Source organism: Cervus elaphus, chromosome 19 (genome assembly GCF_910594005.1).
Source record: "Cervus elaphus chromosome 19, mCerEla1.1, whole genome shotgun sequence".
NCBI classification, from domain to species: domain Eukaryota; kingdom Metazoa; phylum Chordata; class Mammalia; order Artiodactyla; family Cervidae; genus Cervus; species Cervus elaphus.
The window spans coordinates 65,759,549-65,782,028 of NC_057833.1; the positions used below are offsets into that span (position 1 = coordinate 65,759,549).

Sequence of the window (22,480 nt, forward strand, 5' to 3'; positions counted from 1 at the left end):
TCAGCGTGGTTTTGTGGACAGGATGTAGGGTAAGGGGTGACATTTCAGCACCGTGCAAGCCTATGCCTGCGTGCAGAGAATGGATCTGTGTCAGGAGAGGGCCTTGGGGCATGGCCTGGGTCAGGGCAGATGCAAACAAGGTGTGTCCGGGAGGTGTGAATGACGTGATGGTAACTGATACGCAGGATGGCCGTACAGATCCCCAAATAGCCCAACAGGCTGGAACGATGAAGTTTAATGGCATAAATGGGAGGCTTTGCTATCAGGTTAAATCAATTACCCTTACAAGGATGGCATGGTCATGGCAGTGTGTGTGTCTGTGCGAAAAGGGCTCGGGGGCTGTGACTGACAGCAAGAGCCTGGCGAGCCCACAGCGAGATGTAACTGTGAAAAGCTTTTTGCCTGGGGACAACACTTAGACTGAGAATGGTGACAGGTCTGCTCCGTCCTGCCCTCGACAGAGCTGTGCGCAGCGCAGGGTATGAGGTAACCCAGGAAGCCTTGGGGGAAGGGCTGGAACTGCCTCTCTCCAGGAGCTGTGGATGGGCCTGGGAGCAGATCCCCAGTGGGCCTGGGGGAGATCCCGATGGGCCTGGGGAGAGATCTCGATCGGCCTGGGGAGAGGTCCCGATGGGCCTTGGGACAGATCCCCGATGGGCCTTGAGACAAATCCCCAGTGGGCCTGGGGAGTGATCCCCAATGGGCCTGGGGACAGATCCCGATGGGCCTGAGGGGAGATCCCGGCTGTGACAGCCAGGCTGCGATCTGGAGAAGGCAGCATGGGTGGGAGGGGGTTCAGTCTGTCCTGTTGGGCTTTGGAGGACAGGGCGATGGGCGGCAGTGGCAGGGAGGCTGACAGTTGCTTATGGAAAGGAAGCTCTTTGCCAGGAGTTCCCACCGTCCTCAAGTGGACGGTGAGCCCTGGGCCCCTGGTGGTGTCCAGGGCTGGCCGTCGGGTTGGGAACAGAGGAGCAGGGTCACCCATCAGAAGCAGCTGGATGCGGCCTTTAGGCGCCCTTCCAACATTAGTGTGTTCCACGTACCTGTGCTACAGGCCGCATGTCAGAACGCAGCGAGGGCCAGTGCCTGGCCGGGCAGGGTGCAGGGGCGGGGGGCTGTTTCGGCAGGTGGTCTGCCCGACCTCACAGGCACGGGGCTCCACCCCCAGGGGCTCCCCGCCTGTCCCCGGGAGCGGGGTGTCCTTCAGCAGCCCGGCTGGTCCTACCCTCCCAGCCCTCCCTCCAGTTGGTACCCCCTCCTTCCCGGGCAGAGGCGGCACTGGTCCACTCTGTCCGCTGGGCTCGGCTCTGTCTGGACTGGGCCCTCAGGCTGCTAGGGGTCTGGCACGGGGACCAGCAATAAGCCCCCTGCGTCGTCGGGAGGCAGCAAACCTGCTCCAGGGCGGCTCCCTGCTTCAGTTAGACTCTGAAAGCCTCTGAGAGCAGGAGTGGCCGTCAGGCGGGTCACCTTGTGGTGTTTCTGCACCGTCTTCCTACCGGGGGCGCCTTAAAAAAAGCCAAGGCCCCCGCCTGCACCCCGGCCCACTCTGTGGGCATGGGAGCCGCCAGATACCCAGTTGGTTTACCAGCCCCATGTGTGAGAACCAGGGGCCTGGCTCGGCACTTCCCACCCTGGCTGGAGGGGAAGCATCACCTGGGGATCTTGCAAAATAATAGATTCTGACTCTGCAGGTCTAGGACGGCCCCGCGTTCTGCATTTCTCACGGGCTCTGGCGGGCAGGCTGATGCTTCTGGTCTGCAGACCACCCTCTGAGTAACGGGGCTCTAGCCACCGGATGCGGCCCAGTCCTGAATATTCACTGGAAGGACTGATGCTGAAGCTGAAGCTCCAATACTTTGGCCACCTGATGTGAAGAACTGACTCATTGGAAAAGACCCTGATGCTAGGAAAGAATGAAGGCGGGAGGAGAAGGGGATGACAGAGGATGAGATGGTTGGATGGCAACACTCACTCAATGGACATGGGTTTGGGTGGACTCCGGGAGTTGGTGATGGACAGGGAGGCCTGGCGTGCTGCAGTCTATGGGGTCACAAAGAGTCGGACACGACTGAGCAACTGAACTGAACTGAGCCACTTGATTCCTTCAGCTTAGCGCTCTGGGTCTGATTTCCCAGAAGGGCTGTGGGGGACCACCGACCCGGGGCCAGCCCGCCCTGTTGAGCACGCCTTGCCTTTCGGGCTGCAGTCGTCACTTGCTGCTCGTAGACGTCGAGGTTCCGATGCATGAGCTCCAAGGCCTGCTTGCGGCTGGTGAGGGCCAGCGGGTCAGGACTCAGGAAGGACCGGTGCTCGTACACGGCGGCCACGTAGCGGGCGGCCTGGCGGGGCTCGGCTGGACAGCCCTCCTCGGCCGGGTCCCCCGGGACAGCCGCAGCCACGCACCAGCCGCACAGGAGAAGGGCCAGCTGCTGGCCGGCTCTGGACATGGCGCCGCTGGTCAGTCTAGAAGGGGAAGGGGCGAGGAGAGGACAGCTGAGTCCAGAGTCCTGCCAGGACCGGGACTTCCATAGCTGCAATTTATTATTCCCAGCAACTAGACATGCCCGCTGGGACGCTGCAGCTCAAAGGGTTTGCTTCACGCTCTTAATAAAAGGGTGTGTGTTTCTCCCCAAACACGGAGCGAGGGCCCTTTAATAAAACAGCTCACTGTGTTAACCCTCTGGTTCAGAACATTTCCAAAACAGACCCAGTGCTCGCTGCAATTGCTTCCCCAGCAGGACTCTTCTGGCTGCACGCTTCAGATTCAGGCAATCACAACTATTCTAATGGTTTTACATAATTCTGTGACATACCCCGCACCCCACAGCCTGCCCTCCATACGCACACACACACTGCAGGTCAACCGTCCACACCGGCTGTGATGGTCGTGGTGCTCAAAGTACATCTTGGCTACCCTAGACATAAAACCTGATGCATCATAACTCTCCCTGCCTTTCTTTGGTTACTAGTGGATATTTATATACTTATATAAAGGCTTATATATAAGCCTCACCTTAGCCAGCACAACAGTCTTTAACTTGGTGCAGGGAAACGGCCCACTTCTACTTAAACGTCAGTTTGCAGACGGGCTAAAAGAAGCCTGCCACCACAGAATGACGCCCCCCACCCCTTGAGGGAGTCTTGCCTTGATGGCAACTTGAGAATTGCCATCATACACCGTGACTTTTTCTACCTCTGTCTCTGGGATTTCCAAAACTCCTGGTTTAAAAAAAAAAAAAAGAAAAGCATACTCATTTGGAAATTAAAATCCTTCCGCAGTAATAAAATGCAACTTTCTAGAAAATAAACGAGAATTTTCTGGAAAGGAAACTCAGCTTTCTAGCCCCAGCTGTAAGAGATCAGAAGTAAATCGTATCACTTACAACGACACTTCTGTGTGTGCCTTTTCCCCCCCAGGAACAGGAATTTTACTTTTTAATAGTTATGTGTCACTGGGCGTTTTTACACACAGTTCTGCCTTGAAAATCGACCTGGCCTGGCAGCCAAAGCCCCTCCCCTGGCACACAGATTTGCCGGGTGGGCCAAGGCTGGGCCCCGTGCTCCGTGGAGATGTGCCCAGGCTGACCAACCACCCAGGAATCCAGCTAAACACCAAGACGGCAGAAACGGATCGAGAAACCATATTCTGCTCCTTAACGAGAAAATGATGTCCCGCCCAGGTCTGACTCAGAGCCCCCGTGCTTGCATTCCAAAACCAGACTCTCCAGGCGCCGCACATTTCTTTTTCTTGCAAAAGTTCCAAAAACAAAAGCAACCGTAACTATTTTCAGCGGTGGACCCTGGGCTCCTCCGGGTGTTCCGTCAGAACCCCCATGAACTCAGAGACTTCTCCAGCCAGGCGGCACGCCTTCCCTGCCCTGTCCCGGCCCCTCGCAAACTGCCCCTTCTTCCCCAGGAAATAAAGGGTCCACCCGAATGCCAGGCCCCGCGCACACCGCCGCCGTCTGGGCCCCTGTGAGCAGCGTCCGGGAGATCAGAACAAGGGGCCTTTGAGCGGGCGGTCAGGAGCTTTTCAGCAGAAACAGAAGTGCAATTGATAAGCGTTCTTATTTGAGTTTTGTTTCTGAAGACCAGCAAGGAATAATTTTTAAAGTCTCAAAAATCTGTTTAACATTCCAGCTGTAGTTTCAGAATGATGATAATGGAGAGTTGTTTGGGCGGGGCGGGGGGGGGGGGGGGGGGGGGGGGAACTTTCATCTTCAAAGTCATATTCACAATGTAAGGCCATGGGCTCCCTGAGTGAGTGAGTGAAAGTCGCTCAGTCGTGTCCGACTCTTTGTGACCCAATGGACTAGAGGGTCCATGGAATTCTCCAGGCCAGAACACTGGAGTGGGTAGCCGTCCCCTTCTCCAGGGGATCTTCACGACCCAGGGATCGAACCCAGGTCTCTCCCTAAGAGGGAGGGAAACAAGGCCGTGATGGGGCCGGGTGGGGGCCGGTCAGGAGGCCCCGGAGCAAGGGTGCTGTTTGCAGGCCCCTCCTTTCGCAGCTAAGAGCTGCCCACCCCTGCTGCGGGGAGGCAGAACCTCTGCTTACGTCTCAGGGACGGCGAGCCGGCGAAGCCAGGAACTGGCGGAGCCGGCACGGTATCACCTTTCTTTCTATTTTGAGAAAATAAATTGAGATTCTTTACAAAAGGAGCCTGGCAGAGGGGCTGTGAGTGGCCATCGTTTCTGCGTGAAGAGAGGTCAGTCAGGAATGAGCGGTTAGGCAGATTCAGCCAGGTAGTCACGCTCCAAAGGAAGGAAGCCTAAGGAGGCGGCAGAGAGTGAGTCATTCGAGTAAAAATAGGCACCATGGTGTGTCCCTGCTGTGGAGTGGTGCCATCGCGGACATTTTCACCGAATTCTTCATGCGGCAGGAGCTCTGAAAGGCAGGGCTGGGGTGCGGCCAGGATGCGAGGTGGCCCGGAGTTGGCTCGGGAGCCATGCCCGTGGCTGAGGGGCGGGGGGCTCCCTGGGAATAACTGGGCCCTGGGAGGCTGGAGGTGTCTGGCCGTCCAGCAGCTGACCCTCCTGCAGAGCTGGGCAGGGCCAAGACCCTAAACACGGAGGTGGCTGGAGGCCTGTGTTCCGTCTTAAGAGCGAGCTACGAGCCTCCTTCCATCCTAGGCATCTGACGAGAGACGAGACTCCGGGAAGGGCCCGGCGTGGCGGCGTCACTGACGGCGTCAGGTGCCCGCGAGCCGGCGGGGGGATGGCACGGCCAGCGGGCACTCCCTTCAACGTCCGCCTCACGCCTGCCTGTGCCAGCCCTTTCGAGTGGACCCCCCCCCCCCCCGCCATGTATCTGCCACAATCTACACAGAGGGTCCCTCACTCGTGACTTTACATGCCGCAAAAGCCGCATGCTTTCAGCGGACACTGTGCTGGGGATTCAGAAGGGGGGCCTGCCTGGCAACCCCCCCTCTCACCCCGCGCAGGGCAGACTCGGCCGCAAGATCACGAGGCTGAACGACCTGCGCTCCGACAACCGTCTGCACCCACACTGTCCTGTTTCTCCCTTCCAGCCCGGTGTTCCAGAAACCCCAGGAGACGTTCCACCCTTCGTGATAAACTAGGCCTGGGGTTAGAGGGTTCTGTCCTCCTGCAGACTAACGTGAGTGCTCTGGGCCCAGGTGAGCTGGTCGTGTTACATGTACTTTCTACCCTCAGATCTTTGCAACTGATGACGAGTTTATCGGGACATTAATCCCGTCGCTAATGCCTGCTGACTGCACTTCATGCTGCAGTTGGCAATAAATAGGAAGGAAAGATAAAGACAGGGGAGAGGGCAGGAAGGCCCGGGGGTGGGGGTGGGGGCAGGTTTTAGACCAGGAAGGGCTCAACGGGACCCTGGCATCTGAAGAAGGTGCGAGAGGAGGGCTGCGGACTCCCGGGGGGAGAAGGCTCCAGGCAGAGGGCTGCTTGGTTAAAAGCGCCAAGTGGGGGCTTCGGGGGTGGCTCGAGAAACAGCCAGGAGAGCAGAGGGCTGGGAGGCGGCAGAAAGTGAAGTCAGAGGGCGGCGATGGACAGCGCCCCCAGTGGTCCCGCCTCCTTCGGCCCCTTCTCCACGGAGATCCAGGTAGAGCGTGAGCCGCTCAGAGGAGCTTCTCTGCTCAGAATTCCCCGGTGACCCCCCGGCAGCCCCACAGGGAGAGCCAGGGCGCTCACAGTCCCGACAGCAAACGGCTGCTGGGATGGACGGACTCCTTCACGCCAGCATCCTCATCTGACCACTGCCTACAGAAGCCTCTGCTTCTCATTTCATAAGGAAGCATGCTCCCCGGATGCTCATTCTGCTCTGGAAAGTTCCTGCGATCTACGAGGGAAAGCAATCAAAGCCGTAAATCATGACATGGAAATCGATTTTGTGGAAATTTGGGAACACGTCAATCACGAGATATTTTTCACACAAGGAACTTGGATTTTCCACCTTGGTACATGAGTCACTTTGATAATTAGCTGTGTTTCCTTCCTAGCCTTGCTATTACAGTAGTGTCTTTTGCAATAAAATGAAAGGATTATTATGAAGGTATTCTTAATAAGATAATTTCAGAGGCCGGGTATATACCTTTAAAATTTTATTTATAGGTGTCCTTATTGTTTTAATAAAAGAGCTTGTCACTTTCCACTTGCCGGGGAGAATAACAGCCCCCTTATTGGGAAAGAGGCGGGAAGAGTTGGCAGAGGAAATGTTACATCCTGTGGAACAAAGCAGGACCAGCTAAGTCATTAGGAACGAGCGGAACACAATTCTACATGTATCCGACAGGACTCCAAGAAAAACACTGTGAAGCTCTAAATAGTTTTAAACCCATTCTCATGAATTTTGTGATTTCCCTAAGTCCATTTACATAAGTAAGTACGAGCATCTCGTAAGTCAGACAGAGGAGAAATAGGACATCCCTTATAAGCAAAATCTAAAAAGAAATGATATAAATGAATTTATTTACAAAACAGAAACATACAAACTATGAGAACTTATGGTTGCGGGAAATGGGGGTGGGAGGATGGAGGGAAGGAACAGTTAGGGAGTTTGGGATGGACATGGACACGCTGCTGTATTTTAAATGGAGAACCGACAAGGACCTGCGGACCAGCACAGAGAACTCTGCTCCATGTTATGTGGCAGCCTGGCTGGGAGGGGAGTTTGGGGGAGAAGGGATACATGTATGTGTATGGCTCAGGCCCTTTGCTGTCCTCCTGAAACCATCACAACATTGCTAATCAGCTATACTCCAATAGAAAATTAAAGAAAAAGAATTTTTTAAAGAAATAATGCCTATGGCTGGTTCATGTTGAGGTTTGACAGAAAACAGCAAAATTCTGTAAAGCAATTATCCTTCGATTAGAAAAAAAAAAAGAAAGAATGCCCATCTCCATCTAATTTATATAATCTGAATTTAAAGAAACCCCAAGGAGAACTCCGTGACCCGGAAAGCCTCCCCTTCTCGAGCTGGCCCCTGACGGGCCCTGGAGCTGTGTAAAGCCCCACAGCGTTGTAGCTCAAGCAGTTTCCCGCAAACTTCCACCACCAAGACTCCAATGACTCAGGGGGCCACTGAGGGTGGTGCTGGGGTTCAAGGCTGAATGCACATGGGACAGTGAGTAAACTACCAGAAACTTTGAGGCTGAACTGGTAGGTCATGATTTCTCCTAAAAAACAGTCCAGCTGTTCTCACCAAACAAGAGAGGGACCCACGGGCCAGGCCTTGGACTGGGACCCCTTTCTGTCCACTACAGTCATTTCTCATGGAACACCCAATGAGCAATCACAGATCACTTTAACTGAAATAGGGTCACCTTTCTTTTTCTCAAATGGGATATTATCTCTATAACTGAAGACAAAACCACCTGCTGAAATGCGCGGGTACTGAATAAATGGAAGAAGCCTCTTTTCCCCCCACTCTGTTGTGCGGAGGGAGAAGAGGGTCCGTGAGGCTAAGCTGTGAGGAGCCGTGAGGCGGCTGCCACCCTGTGGGCAAACTGGGTACCACCGTCGACGCGAATCCCACGAGACTGGGGCCTTCTTAAGAAGTAAACGGGTATTCTTCCCCCTCCTTTCCTTCTCCCTTTCATTTCTAACATTTCACTTACCCCCTTTACAGTGAAAAAACTAGAAAGCATTTGATTTTCCAAGATTGGGGTCTCATGAAAGCTATTTTTTTTTTTTTAACTCTGTCATGTTCCTAGGACCTATTTGCCGCTTCTGTATTCACAGGTGCCAAGTTAGCTGTGATTTCTAACAGCTGTGAGTGGGTGTGCAAAGCAACACGGCCCCCTGCAGATGCACAAGACTGTTCACAGGGAAATCTGGTCGAGGCAAAGCTCTACAGGCACTCTTTCATACGGACGCCGCCTCACATTTCACGTTGCATGCTAACATTTTCAAACCATTTTAACATCCACTGTTTCATTTTATCTTCCTGTCACACAAAGCAAGAAAGGCAGATGGTAAAATTCCACTTTCCTGGTGAGGGAGTCCTCCAGGACCAGTTAATGGTGACAATAGAGAAAGCAGCTCTCCTGGCTCCCGGTCCAGCCTCCCAGCGCACATTCAAGACAAGCGTACGTAATGTAACAGAACTTCAAAGGCCACGGCAGTGTCTTCAATGCATCTGCAGCAGAATTCGACAGAAATTCACAGCACCCTCCCACGAGAGCATCTAGGTAGTCAGACCAGAGCAGGGGTTCTCAAATATGGGCCTGATGCTGGGACACCAACAGGGCCTGAACATGAAGCTCCCAAGGCCCTGTTCCTGGGAGTTTTAACTCAGAAGGTCTGGGGTACGGCCCAAAAATATGCATTTTTCTAACAAGTTCCTGGGTGATGGTGGTGCTGACGCGCCTAGCCTGGGTCACCTGGAGAACCGCTGGGCTGGAGGGTAAAGGCAGGTCCATTCTGTCTCTGTCTTCTGCTCATGTCAAAGAAAAATGTGAGCCAGAACCATTACCTTTATTTCTCAGGTGCCTCTCCAACAGGGCTGAGAGAATGTGGGCAGATTTCAGAGTGCTTCCACCATATAACTGAAAATGAGCAGCAAAGTAAACAATCAAATTGGAGGCGGGGAGGTCCCTAAAACAATCTGATCCAGGTCAGTTAAAGGATTCAGAGCTTGTCTTTGCTTCAACAGGAACATCACAGTAGAACCAGATTGTTGCTGATTTTCACATGTCATAAAGGTCCTGATTTTAAAGGAATAAAACAGGGGTAATAGATACTCCATTTGGTAATTTCACAAGATGAATAAAGAAATATGTAGAAATACAATAAAATAAATGATATATTTATAAATTTAAATAAAATTTAATTTTTAATTTAAAAAATCTATAAATAGTATACATTCATAAATAAATAGATAATCTGAAAAACCTTCCAGCTATATTCTGCAAAAATGTACCAGATTTCTTTTCAAAAACTTATCTGTCATCTTTGGGAACCAAAAATGAATTGCTGAGAAGTCTTAAACTGTGGTTCACAGACTTCAGCCAAGGGAGCAGGGAGAGCTCAGGGCAGCCGTGCATCCTCACTCTCCACTGGTCTTGGGACAGCGGAACAGTGGGGGCGCTTGTAGTGACCCTGCTCTTCTGGGACATCTATAACTTCAGGCTGGGCTTCACCTTCCCAGCCCTCTGGAACTATCGTCAAGGTCTCTGAAATAAGTCTCTATGGTATTAGCAAAGAACTGTCTTTCAAAGCCCTTGAGAACCGTTTCCCCCTCCATTTCTGTGTTGGACTTCTTTCAATCAGAGTGGTCAGAAGAAGCAGCTTGTAGAGAATGAGGCCCTGAAGGCCGGACCTGGAGAAACACAACCAGCGGACAGAAAGCACGATGCTCTAGAACCACAGGTCAAACATTCAGGGAAGATGTGCTCAGAAGTGGGCACAATGGAACGGTTCTTTGTGAATTAACTGTATGGTGGACACAATATCCCTAAGGGCAAGATAGGCCAAAGATCAGGACATCAAGGCTTGTCACCCCCGTGCTGGGGAGGGAGACACCCACATCACAGGGCCAACAGGATGGTGAGGATGCCCTGGATGCAGACAGTGGAGAACAACGGACTGCGTAATACAGCCAGGAAACCACGGTCCCCAAGTCAAAAGAACAATCCCTAATAGGATAATCCGGAAACACCGGGAATGAATGACAGTAGGAAGAGTAAATGAAACAACAATAAAAGCTAAAGTAAAACAAAGGCTAGAGCAAAACCTGCCAAAGGCCGTCTTCTGTGGAGGGTGCACGAAGCACAGAGGCACAGCTAAGCTCCCCGAGAGAGGAACAGCGGAAAGCAGGTGAGTGGGTCCAGATGCCCTCAGTCCTGAGTGCTGGTGGAGGATGCTCTCGGCACAAGCGTGGTGGCGAGATGTAGGTGACCCGGCGCCAGGCAGAGGGCAGCACACAGTCCAGGGTGAGTGTGACCGTCTCACGGCGTGGCAGGGAGCTGGTTCCCATCTCCGCTTTTGTTCTCCTGGAGGCGCTGAGCATGCTCTGCTTTGGATAGACTGGGAATTTTTTGTGTGCCTTTTTCCCTCTGGCAAGGGTCCCAGCTCAGCCATGGCTACATCCTGGCTACTAACGCAAGTCCCATTGCCCTGGGCCATCCAGACCGACAGAGGGCAGACATCCGACTGACTGCTGCAGGTTTCCCAGCATGAAGGTCCAAGTTCCCCAAGCTCGCTGGTGCTGCATTCCTCAGGGCAAGGCAGCGGGAAACAGTCTGGCTCTTTGTGGGAAAGAGGCTACTCCTAAACTTGAGAGGGACCAGTATCTAGAACCAGAATTTAATTCAAATTAATTCTGTCCAAATGCCTACATTCTTTTTATACCACCACACTCAGAATAACAAGAGGAAAAGTTTGACTGAATAAGTGATATTGGGATGAATAACAATTTGGAAATAAGTTTAAATAACAATTTGGAAATAAGTTTAAACACCTTACACCATATACAAAAACAAACTCAAAGTCAGGAGTTAAATATTAATGTTAGGAAAACTAAAATAAATTATAATTAGGCTATCAGAGATTTGACGAAACAACTGTCTAAAATCTGAAATAGTTAAAATAATAAAAGAAACAGATCAATAACTTAAAGTTTACATGCAAAATTAAACATCAAGATAACACAAATAGGCAAGGAACAAGAACAGATTTAAAGAAGAAAACAAATCATAAATGAACACTCTGAAAGACTTTGAACTTAAGTACAAAATAAACATTAACTTGTACTATTTTAAAATACTAAATTTGGACAAACTAGTAAAGTGATAATAAATAGTAATTTCTTATTGGGAAAAAAGTTTGACAATTTGTATTATAAATCACAAACAGTATACTTCCGGGATTTTATCTTAGGAAGTTATTTAAATAAGAAAAAAGCCAGTTGAAATGACAGCATACTATGGAAGTAAAGAATGTGGGCTTTTGTGCTTTAAAATATCTGATCTGAAACCCCGGCTCTGGGACCTCTGTAGTGGTCCAGTGGTTAGGACTTTGCGCTTTCACTGCTGAGGGGCCCAGGTTTGATCCCTCGTGGAGGCATTAAGATTCCACAAGTCATGCAATGCAGCCAAAATAAATAAATAAAGTAATTAAGTTCTTTAAAAAAGATCCTATAAGAAAAGCAAACTAAGATTATTCACTAGAAAGCTGCCACAAAGCACAAAAACATTGTGATCAAATATCTTGCCATAAGTGAAAAAGCCCCAAACAATTGGTTTATAAGACAAAAACATAAAAAAAGACCAAGCACAAAATCATTTTTAAAAGGAAGAAAAAAGAGAGATGGGGCGGGGGTGGAGGGGTAGAGAAAGGAGAAGAGAGAGGAGGCGGAGAAGGAAAATGCAGAGTGGGGAAATGAAATGTTATTTGGGAGAACTTAAGAGAGAAGCAGGAAAAAACAACCATCAAATAAATTAAGGCACACTTCCAGTTACAAAATAAGTCTGGGGATGTAATGTACAGCATGGTGACTATAGTTAATAATACTGTATTGTATATCTGAAAGTTGCTAAGAAAGTAAATCTTAAAAGTTCTCATGATAAAAAATATTTTTAACTCCGTGCAGTGACAAGGTTAACTAGACTTACTGTGGTGATCGTTAGTAATGTACACAAATATCAAGTCGTGATGTTGTACACCTGAAACTAACATAATTTAACATGTCAATTACATCTCAATTTTAAAAATGAACTTAAATTTTTGGAAAAAAAAAAGAAAGTACAGAACAGCACAGAAGAATCTGATAATGCTGTAAATAATATAAGTGACAAGGGGTCAGGAATGAGAAACTGAACAACATGAATGGAAATGTAGAATTGAAAAGGAGTCTAGAGGAAATGACAGATAGGGAGGGCTGGTGAATGAGAGCCAACATGCACATAATTGGGAAATCCATAAAAGAAAAGGGAAATAATGTGCGGTGGAGATGCCCTGCCCTTGAATGCAGGTAGAAACTATGCTTTGCTTCCAGTCAATAGAATGTGACACAGGTGAATGGATTTCACATGTAATTAAAATCTCAAATCAGCTAATTCTGAGTTATTTAAGAGATTATCCTGAGTGGGCCTGATCTAATCAGGTAAAAGATTTTAAAAAAGAAACTGGTGTCTTCCCTGAAGTCAGACACTTTCTCTTCTCCTGTCCTTGAAGAAGAAAGCTACCAGGAGTTCTATCACTGCAAGGGAATTATTCTTCTAAATACCAGTTGGGCTCGGAAGAGGACTCAGCCTTGGAAGAGGCTATGAACCCAGCTGACACCTTCACTGTAGCCTTGGGAGGTCCTGCTCAAAGGCTGCAGTTAAGCTTGCTCAGACGCCTGGACCACTGAAACTGTGAGATAATAAATACGCTGTGTTTTAAGTTACTAAATGTGTGGTAATTTGTTACACATAGATAATACATAATGATACAATAATAGATAATGGAAGAGGAACATTATTTAAAGATGTAATTGAAGAAAACTTTCCAGAAGGAAAAGCAGATTTGAACTTACATATTGAAAGGACACACCAAAACTCAGGAAAGAAAGAAAGAGACAGAATGTCAATAAAAGTACATCATCTAGTAAGATTCCTGACCTTCAAAGACAAAGTGGGAATCACTTGGAAAGCCAAATAAAATGATCAAGGGCATTTATAAGGGCACAAAATCAGGCGCTCCTCAGACTTCGCCACAATAACATCAATGCTAGTAAACCCTACATAGAGTCCTTTTGAAGAAGAAAATATAAACCCAGAGTTTTCTTCTATGCCAAACTGTGTTTGAAGTATAGAAATAAGAGATAACAGACTGGACAATGCAAGAACTCAGGGAATATTATTTTTATCAGTCTTTCTTGAAAAAATACATATAGGATAAACTGCCAACCAAGAGGTGATTTTAAAAATATGGCAAATAAACTGACAATAATCCTTTAATATGACAGCTGGATCCAGAGACTGGATTGAACTCAGGTTCTATCCTTTTGGGATGACTATGCATGGTAGTATGTTCTTTCAACATGAGACTTGTGTCTGACTCTCTTTTTATGATCTTAGAACAAACCATTAATCCTTAAAGCTTTTTTCTATTCATTTAGAATTGCAAAATGCTGGTATTCTATCATTTCATTTTCCTTCATTAATTGTAGTGCCTTTTATAAATAGACATTTTATCTATTATTTGGTTATCTAATGGTACAGTTCATACAGCAAAGACAGGATAAGTGCTAGATTCTCTTGCTCATTCTTTTTAAAATCAGTTTTTAAGATAAGTAACTTATTATCTGAAGGTGACCAATTTTTTAAAAATATTATGAATTCAAGGATTTAAACATATTTCATGGTTTTTTTCCATTGCAATTATTATCATTATAGAAACTCATCCTTGACTCACAGTAGCCTTTTTGAGTCAGCTCTCAATTCCTCTTGACATCAATCTAATAGTTTTTGATACCTTCTTTGTAATTTAACACTAAAACTTATTGTGTACATTTCCTGGCTCAGAGCTGGAACTGGCCATTTCTCCAAGAAGTCTTGGGTATAAAAACAGATTCTTTGAAAGGATTAATGAAATAAACAAGACTCCACCAAGATTGATTGAGGAGAAAAGTAACAAATACACACATGTACATGAAAAAACTAAAAGGGAATGTACTTGTGATTACAACGAAGATTTTACAACTGATTACTGGATGCTCTGGAAGAAATATATGTTAAAAGGATATCTGGATAATAATGGAAATTTTTTTAGGAAAATAAAACTTGCCAAAACCAAGTTCAAAAAGGATAGGAAAATGAAGCAGACCAATTTCCCTAGAAAAAATTAAATTATCAAAGACTCTCTCTAAAAGCACCAATCCTGGTATATTTTTCAGTGGAATTCTCCCAAACATCCAACTAAAGATACATACTGTAACTTTTTTATACAAACATATTTAAACATACATATTGTATACAAACTATTCTAAAACTTTTAAAAGGACAGTATAACTTTGATACCCAAGCTAGATAAGGATAGTTCAAGAAAGGAAAATAATGGTTGACTCTCATTCTTAAACATAAATGCAGGAAGCCTAAATAAAAATAATAGCAAACTTAGTTAAGCAATGTTTGAGAAGAAAATCATCATGACCAAGTAGGATTTATCACAAGAATGATGAATCGTTTAACACGAGAAAGCATATCAACTCAATTTACCACATTAATACATTAAAGGAAATCAAAATGTCACATATCAGTGCTTCTTATCTATACTGTACTGGAGGTCTTAGCCAGTGCAATAAGATAAGGAAAAGAAGAAGTATTCGCAAAGGAAAAATGCAGGTGGTCAACAGGCACCTGAAAAGATGTTCAACATTACTAAACATCAGGAAAATGCAAATCAAAACCACAATAAGATATCACCTCATACCTATCAGAATGGCTAGCATCAAAAAGAATGCAAGTAACAAATGCTGATGAGAATGTGGAGAAAAGGAGCCCTTGCACACTGTTGGCAGGAATGTCAATTGGTGCAGCCCCTGAGGAAAACAGTAGGGAGCTTCCTCAAAAAATAAAAATAAAACTAACAAGTGATCCAGCCATTGCACTCCTGGGTGTATATATATATATATATATATATATATATAAAGTGCTAATTCGCAAGGACACGTGCACCCTAATGTTTACAGCAGCACTACTTACAATGGCTAAGATTTGGAACCAATGTAAGTATCAGGCAATAGATGAATGGATAGGGAAGACACACACAAAGGAATACTACTCAGCCATATAAAAGAATGAAATACCTTATATGTGCAATCTAAAAAATATAAAAAACTAGCAAATGTAACAAAAAAGAAGCAGACTCACAGAGATAGAGAACAAAGTAGTGGTTACTGGTGGAGAGAGTGAAGAAGGAGGGGGCATTAAGTGGTACAAACTATTATGTACAAAGTAAGTTACAAGGATTTATTGTACAGCAGAGGGAACATAGCTAATACTTTATAATAACTATAAATGGAATAGAACCTTTCCAAAATACTTAAAAATAATTTAGGAATGTTAAAAAATACAAAATATAAAAGATATAAGAACAACAACAACAAAAAAGAAAACAGACTCAATATAAAGATACTGTTCTATCCAAGTTAATTTATGAACAATGTAATTCCAATTAGAATCTCAGAGTATTTCATGGAACTCGATAAACTGATTTCATAATTTATAAAAAAGAGAAAAAGGCCAAGAATAAACCTAGTGGCAGGAAAATGGCCCCACAGAGGTGTTCACATCCCATTCCCTAGAACTTGTGAATATGTTATGGAAAAGGGGAATTAAGCTTGCTGATAAACTGACTCTGAGATAGGGAGATCATCCTGGATTGTCCAGGTAAACTCAGCATGGTCACACAGCCCTTAGGAACAGAGGAGCAGGAGAACCAGAGTGAGTAGTGCTTGACCTGATACTGCTCACTTCGAAGATGGAGCCAAGAATGTGAGAGGCCTCGCACGGCTGGAAGGAGAAAGGCATGGATTCTCTCCTAGAGACTCCAGAAGGGAATGCAGTCCTGCCAACGCCTTGATGTTATCCCAGTGAACCCCGCGTCAGATCTCTTAACTACAGAACTGTTAAAATAATAAATTTATGTTGTTTTAAGCCATTAAGTTTGTTACAGCAGTGGTAGGAAACAAATTACAATAGGTGAGATGGTTTCAAAACAACAAGGTAGAAGAACTTATCCTACCAACATAAAGGCTTATTTCAAAAATGTAGAAATTAACATAGGATAGCACTGGCATTGGGGTAGGAAAAGACCAGAGAGTCTAGAGACAGGCCACACATACATAGCAACTTGATAAATACCCTTATGGATCACTGGGAAAAGAATGAAGTACACTATCAAAGATGCTTGGACAACAGGTATTTTAGTAAACTGACTACAAAATGGCTAGAAATTCTTCTGTGTTCATGTTCCTTTTCAGGAAACATTAATGCCATAGCACTCAGAGTCTTAGCTCCACCTATAATGCACTTTGGCTAATGGGATGTTAGCAAACATAGGTACGCAAAGGCTTTCACCGTGGGATTTGTCCTGTTTGGCAAACTGCTGCCAAACAAAGCAGCCCAGGGAAGCTTCCTGAATGATGAAAGACACATGTGCAGTGAGGATAAGCCTGCCACCCCTGGGGATATGCAGTCAACCTCCAGGGGTGGAGTGACCTCACTAACTAGCAACTGACCACAGATAATGAAACAGCCCAGCTGAGCCCAGCCTCACAGGATTACAAATTAAATAAGTGGTGGTTGTTTTAAGTCACTGAGTTTTAGAATGGTTATTGATACTGCCAAATTTAATTGATATAGACATATTATATATCATTTGGGGAAAAAATACTGAATTGGTACTTGTCATTATATATAAATATCAATTTCAGGTAGGCCATGAAGCTTAAATACATATATATATTATATATATATATATAATATTTATAACATATATATATATATATATATATATACATTTATATATATATAAAACCTAAACTTTTTAATGAAAATTCAGAAAAACATTCCTTACAACTTCAGTTTAGGGAAAGTTTTTCTCAAGCAAGGTACAAAGAGTATAAAACATAAAGGAAAGGAATTGTCAGTTGTGGGAATTCCCTGGTGGTCCAGTGGTTAGGACGTCACACTTCCACTGCAGGGGACGTGGGTTCAATCCCTCGTTAGGGAACTAAGACCCCATAAGCAGTGCACCTCAGCCAAAAACAAAAAAAGAAAAAAGAAGAATTATCAGTTGTGACCACACACCAAAAAACCACAGAATTCTGTACCTCAAAAGTAACTGTGTGCTATGTGCTAAGCTGCTTCAGTCCTGTCTGACTCTTTGCAAACCCATGGAATGTAGCCTGCTTTCTCTGTCCATGGGAGACTCCAGGCAAGAATACTGGAATGGGCTGCCATATCCTTATCCACAAGGAACTATAAACAAAGTTAAAAGACAAAGAATAAGTATCCAGAATATGTTAAAAAAATCTATAAAATAAATAAGAAAAAGATAAACAATAAAGAACAGGACAAAAGATATAAACAGGTAATTCAGAAAAGAAAACCCAAGGATAAATCCAAATACATAACTGTGTTAGGTAGTTAGAATAGGAAAAAGGAGTCCAGAATGGCGGTGGCTAAAAGACAAGGAAGGGAAAAGCCCTCAAAAATAGAACAAAGGAAGGTCCGAGGACGGGAGTGAGGACCTCAGGTAGAACAAACAGCACTCCTGGCTAGCCCAATTTACATAGGGCAGGTCCAGGGGGACGAAAAAAACATATAAAAAAGAGGAGCCAAAGGGCCGGGGGTCTCTCTCGCTCGCTCGCTCTTCTCTTCACGTCTTTTGGGTCAGCATGCCCTCACACCTCGAGGATGTATTTTCCTTTATTTTCTAAATAAAGCTGAGCTGTAACAACGAGTTGTAACACTGATCTGTCCGAGAGCTGTAACACGTTCTGTCCAAGGGCTTTAATGTCCGTCACTTCAAATTTTTGTTGTGACGAGACAGAACCGAGGAAATCACACACTCCCCTGACATCTATGGTGCCGTGACTCAGATGTAACCTGGCTGAAACAACCTGGGCGCGGTCCCTGCAAGGAGGAGGCCAAACACAGCAGGAGCCCAACTCGGCGAAAGCTCCCACGGTGGAAACAGAACGCAAAGAAAACCCAGTGCAGGGGAAGTCCAAAGAGGCCCATCGTGCTGGAAACCAGGACAGTGAAAAACGAACTCAGCAGAAGGCTCACGCAGCTCAGTCTCAGATTCCAGAAGACCTCTGGTGAAGGCAGGAGGTCCTCGCTCCAATGACTGGAGGGACATATGCCTAACAAAATCTTAATTCCTTTACAATCTCTTGTTTCTTGTTTCCTCGAACCCCCCGCAAACAGGCGGGCGGCAGTGGGCGAAACTGAGGGACTCTGGAGAGGTTACTCCTTAGTATGTCCCAAAGGCTCCACTATCTGCTGGGCCCCAGTAGCTGTTACCCAAGCCGGTGGGGGTTCCTCTGTCCTTAATTTTCTTTGTGCCAAGAATCAGGCCAATGAAAACTGTGAGCACAGGTCAGGTATTTGGCAGATTTTCCGGCAGGCTATGAAGGGGATTCCTTGGCATGTTTTCCCCACTGCTTTTTCCTCCTGTCCTTCAGCTCCCTCCCGGGACTTGAACCCATCCAAAACCCATGATGCCTGGCTTCAGGACCTAATGAAGCTCAGGCTCTGATGTCTCATCGCAAAAATTCAGCAAGAGACACAGTGATAGGTAAGAGGTGGATGTGTTAGGACTCAGAGAGAAGTACTCTTCAGGGTGTCAGGTAGAGGGCAAATGTTTCCACCATGGAATGTGGCCTGGCTAGGTTTTGCAAGCGGGGTGGATTCATATGCTAATGAGTGGGAGGATCATCCCTCTTTTGACAGTGCCTTGGAACTGTCCTGCCACTTCTGGGTGTGTCATTTAGCTTACAGATTGGGGACTTTTTTTAAAAATCCATTTATTATATACAATATTAAGGCACAAATTTAAGCAGCAAAGGATAGGAAAATCTTTGGCTGACCAACAGGATCAATATTTGCTGTAGGGGACACACCGTCTTCCTGAATTTCCCTGCTCTGTACACAGACCGATCCAGCCGTTGCAGCTCTGGGCTCCCCGCCCCCCAGGACAGACTAGCCATACAAGAAGATGCCAGAGGGGATTAAAGTTTACTTGAATTTGACTTGTCATCTTGGACCCAATTGATTTTAATTGGCTTATGTTATGCCCTTGGGCTATGTCATTCTTTCAAAAGTTGTGCCGTGCCCCCTTCCCTCCTTTTCCTCAGCCCCATCTGGGCCCACAGTGTTGCCTCTACAATCTTCTGGAGGGACAACCAGAAAATAGCAGGCTCTAGGGAGGGAAATACTGTATAATATCCAATCCCTCTAGATACTCAGGCCTTCATCTTCCACGTTTCCTACAACATGTGCAACACCAGCATCTCTCAGTGACCCTGATAGAGTGGGAGACAGGCACACAGTGCCTGCTAGAAGTCCATCAGCGGGCATCCCTTCAGAGGCAATTGGGCTTCCAGGGATAATGCTTGCCACTTTGGGAGTTAGCCCTGCAGGCCGTTTGGGCCCAAACCCTTACCACCCTTCTCCTAAAGTTACAAACATACCCCTGGATCAAATCTCCACTCCGCTTTTATGGGACATCTGTTCTGTTGCCTCTTACCAATGTGTTCTTAAGCCACTTACTAACTCCTACAACCAGGACCCTACCCCCTTGTAGGCAACATTGCTCCACACCGCCTATTATTACAATTTTCTTAATGCCCCTGGGCTTCCCTGGTGGCTCAGAGGTTAAAGCGTCTGCCTGCAATGCAGGAGACCTGGGTTCGATCCCTGGGTTGGGAAGATCCCCTGGAGAAGGAAATGGCAACCCACTCCAGTATTCTTGCCTGGAGAATCCCATGGACAGAGGAGCCTGTTGGGCTACAGGCCACGGGGTCGCAAAGAGTCGGACACGACTGCGTGACTTCACTTCACTTAATGCTCCTAACAGGACCAGATAACCCACTCCTTTGTCATTACTTCTGTTGTTATCTAAAGTGGGTCTATGACAACGAAATGTTTACCACGGGAGACACCCTAACCTGCTCTTATGGAGGACTAGGGAAGAAATCAGTGACTTACAATCCCTTAGAGCAGTAAGAGGATAAGACTTATGACTGTTTCACTGTTTCCCAGTCTCAGGGCATAGGCTTGGATTGCTTTACATCAGGTTATCTATTCCCATCTGTGGTGAACAAACTGGCAATAAGTCAAAATTACAACCCCTTAATCCTACCCACACTGGTCATGCTATAGACCTTGGGGATGCCCAACTCCAATCTGGGGGTCCCAGGAGGTCAACCTGCCTTGACCTGCTTATGGATCTGGTCCTCAAAAGGTTGTCACACTTCAACCTGCTCAGGGCTCCACCAGTCCAGGGGTCCCAGGAGATCGTCACGCCTTGACCTGCCCAGGGACCCAATTCTCAGGAGGCCGACCTGCCTCAACCTGCCTGGGGATTCAATCTCCAGGAGGATGTCACGCCTCAGCCTGCCTGAGGATCTGCACCCTAGCCTGGGGATGCCTGGCTCTCAGGTTGCAACAGTACTGGGTAGGATAAGCTTCACCCCTAAGGAAGTCCACCCATGGAAATAGAAGGAAGCCTATTATTTGTGGGACAGTGCCCAGTCTCAGCAATGACTCAGGAGCCCAACAAGAACCCCATTGCCTTGCTGGAAAGGCTAAAAGAGGCCCTCCAAAAGTTTACCAATCTGGACTTTGACTCTTATGAAGGACAGGTGATTTTAAAGGACAAATTCCTGACCAAATGTGCATCAGATATCAGAATAAAGTTACAACAGCTATAGCAGCAGGACCCTGCTGCCTCTTTAGATGAGATGGTCTAGACAGCCACCAATACCTTTTATAACAGAGAACAGGAGAAGGAGGCCAAGGCCCAGGAGAGGGAGAAAACGAAAGAGACGAGGCATGCCCAGATGCTGGCCACCTTCCAGGGAAGCCCTATGGCAAACCCCGAGTCCTTGAAGGACAAGACACGAGGCAAATGCCTAATCTGTAGATAGGCGGGGCATTGGGCCAAAGAGTGTCCAAACCGTGACAAGTCTCCTAAAACGGCTTGCTACAAATGCCATCAACTGGGACATTGGGCAGCACTCTGACCTTAGGACCCAAGAGCCTCAAGGTCAAGTGCCAAGCCTTCCCTGTTGATGGTTCAACAGGACTGAAGTGGCCCACCCCAGCCAGCTCAACCATCACAGATAACCATCATGGGGCTGGAGCCAAGGCTGGAACTGGATGTGGCAGGTAGGCCTGAGAATTTCTTGCTTGACACAGGGGCTACCTACTCTGTCCTGACCTCCTACTCTGAGCCTTCTCCCAAACCTGTACCATTTTGGGGTGCTACAGGAAAAACAATTAGAAAAAAATTCACCTGAGCACTTTGTTGCTGGAATGGACAAATATTTTCCCATTGGTTTCCAGTGGTCCCTGACTGTCCTCCTCCCTTATTGGGAAGAAATCTCTCCCTGCCTTCGAAACCTTGCAGCTATTGCAGTCCTGATAGAAGATGCTTTAAAAGTTAGTTTGGGGCCAAACTAACTATTTTTACCAGCCACCAAGTGAAACAACTCCTAAATGGGAGAGGCCATTTACGGATGTCTGATCAAAGAATCCTCAGATTATCAAGCAGTGCTAATGGAAAATCCAGGCCTCACTATATTCCCTTGTGAGGTTCTTAACCCAGCCACCCTCCTGCCTACCCTCAACGGCTCTCTCCCCTTTCACTCTTGCCTAGAAACCTTGGACCACTGGACAAAACCCTGCCAGGGATTGCTGGAAGATCCTCTGACCACTCCTGAGGAAATCTAGTACACTGACCCTTGGAAGGAAAGTTATGAACAACCTAGATAGCATATTAAAGAGCAGAGACATTACTTTGCCAACAAAGGTCCATCTAGTCAAGGCTATGGTTTTTCCAGTGGTCATGTACGGATGTGAGAGTTGGACCATAAAGAAAGCTGAGCACTGAAGAATTGATGCTTTTGAACTGTGTTGGAGAAGACTCTTGAGAGTCCCTTGGACTGCAAGGAGACCCAACCAGTCCACCCTAAAGGAGATCAGTCCTGGGTGTTCATTGGAAGGACTGATGTTGAAGCTGAAACTCCAATACTTTGGCCACCTCATGCAAAGAGTTGACTCATTGGAAAAGACCCTGATGCTGAGAAGGACTGTGGGCAGGAGGAGAAGGGGATGACAGAGGATGAGATGGCTGGATGGCATCGCCGACTCGATGGACATGAGTTTGAGTAAACTCCAGGAGTTGGTGATGGACAGGGAGGCCTGGTGTGCTGCGGTTCATGGGGTCGCAAAGAGTCGGACACGACTGAGCGACTGAACTGAGCAGAACTGAAGGACA

At 46.7% G+C, this 22,480-nt stretch overlaps 1 protein-coding gene across 4 annotated transcripts in view; it reads right to left on the reverse strand.

The window, feature by feature from the left end:
* BTD (biotinidase) overlaps positions 1-22,480 on the reverse strand; it is a 42,526-nt gene that overhangs the window by 14,323 nt on the left and 5,723 nt on the right. For all 4 annotated transcript variants that reach the window (XM_043874338.1, XM_043874337.1, XM_043874339.1 and 1 more), the window contains exon 2: positions 2,193-2,463. In XM_043874338.1, the coding sequence (XP_043730273.1) occupies positions 2,193-2,447 (255 nt within the window). In that variant the 5' untranslated portion in view covers positions 2,448-2,463. The remainder of the gene's footprint in view (positions 1-2,192; positions 2,464-22,480) is intronic.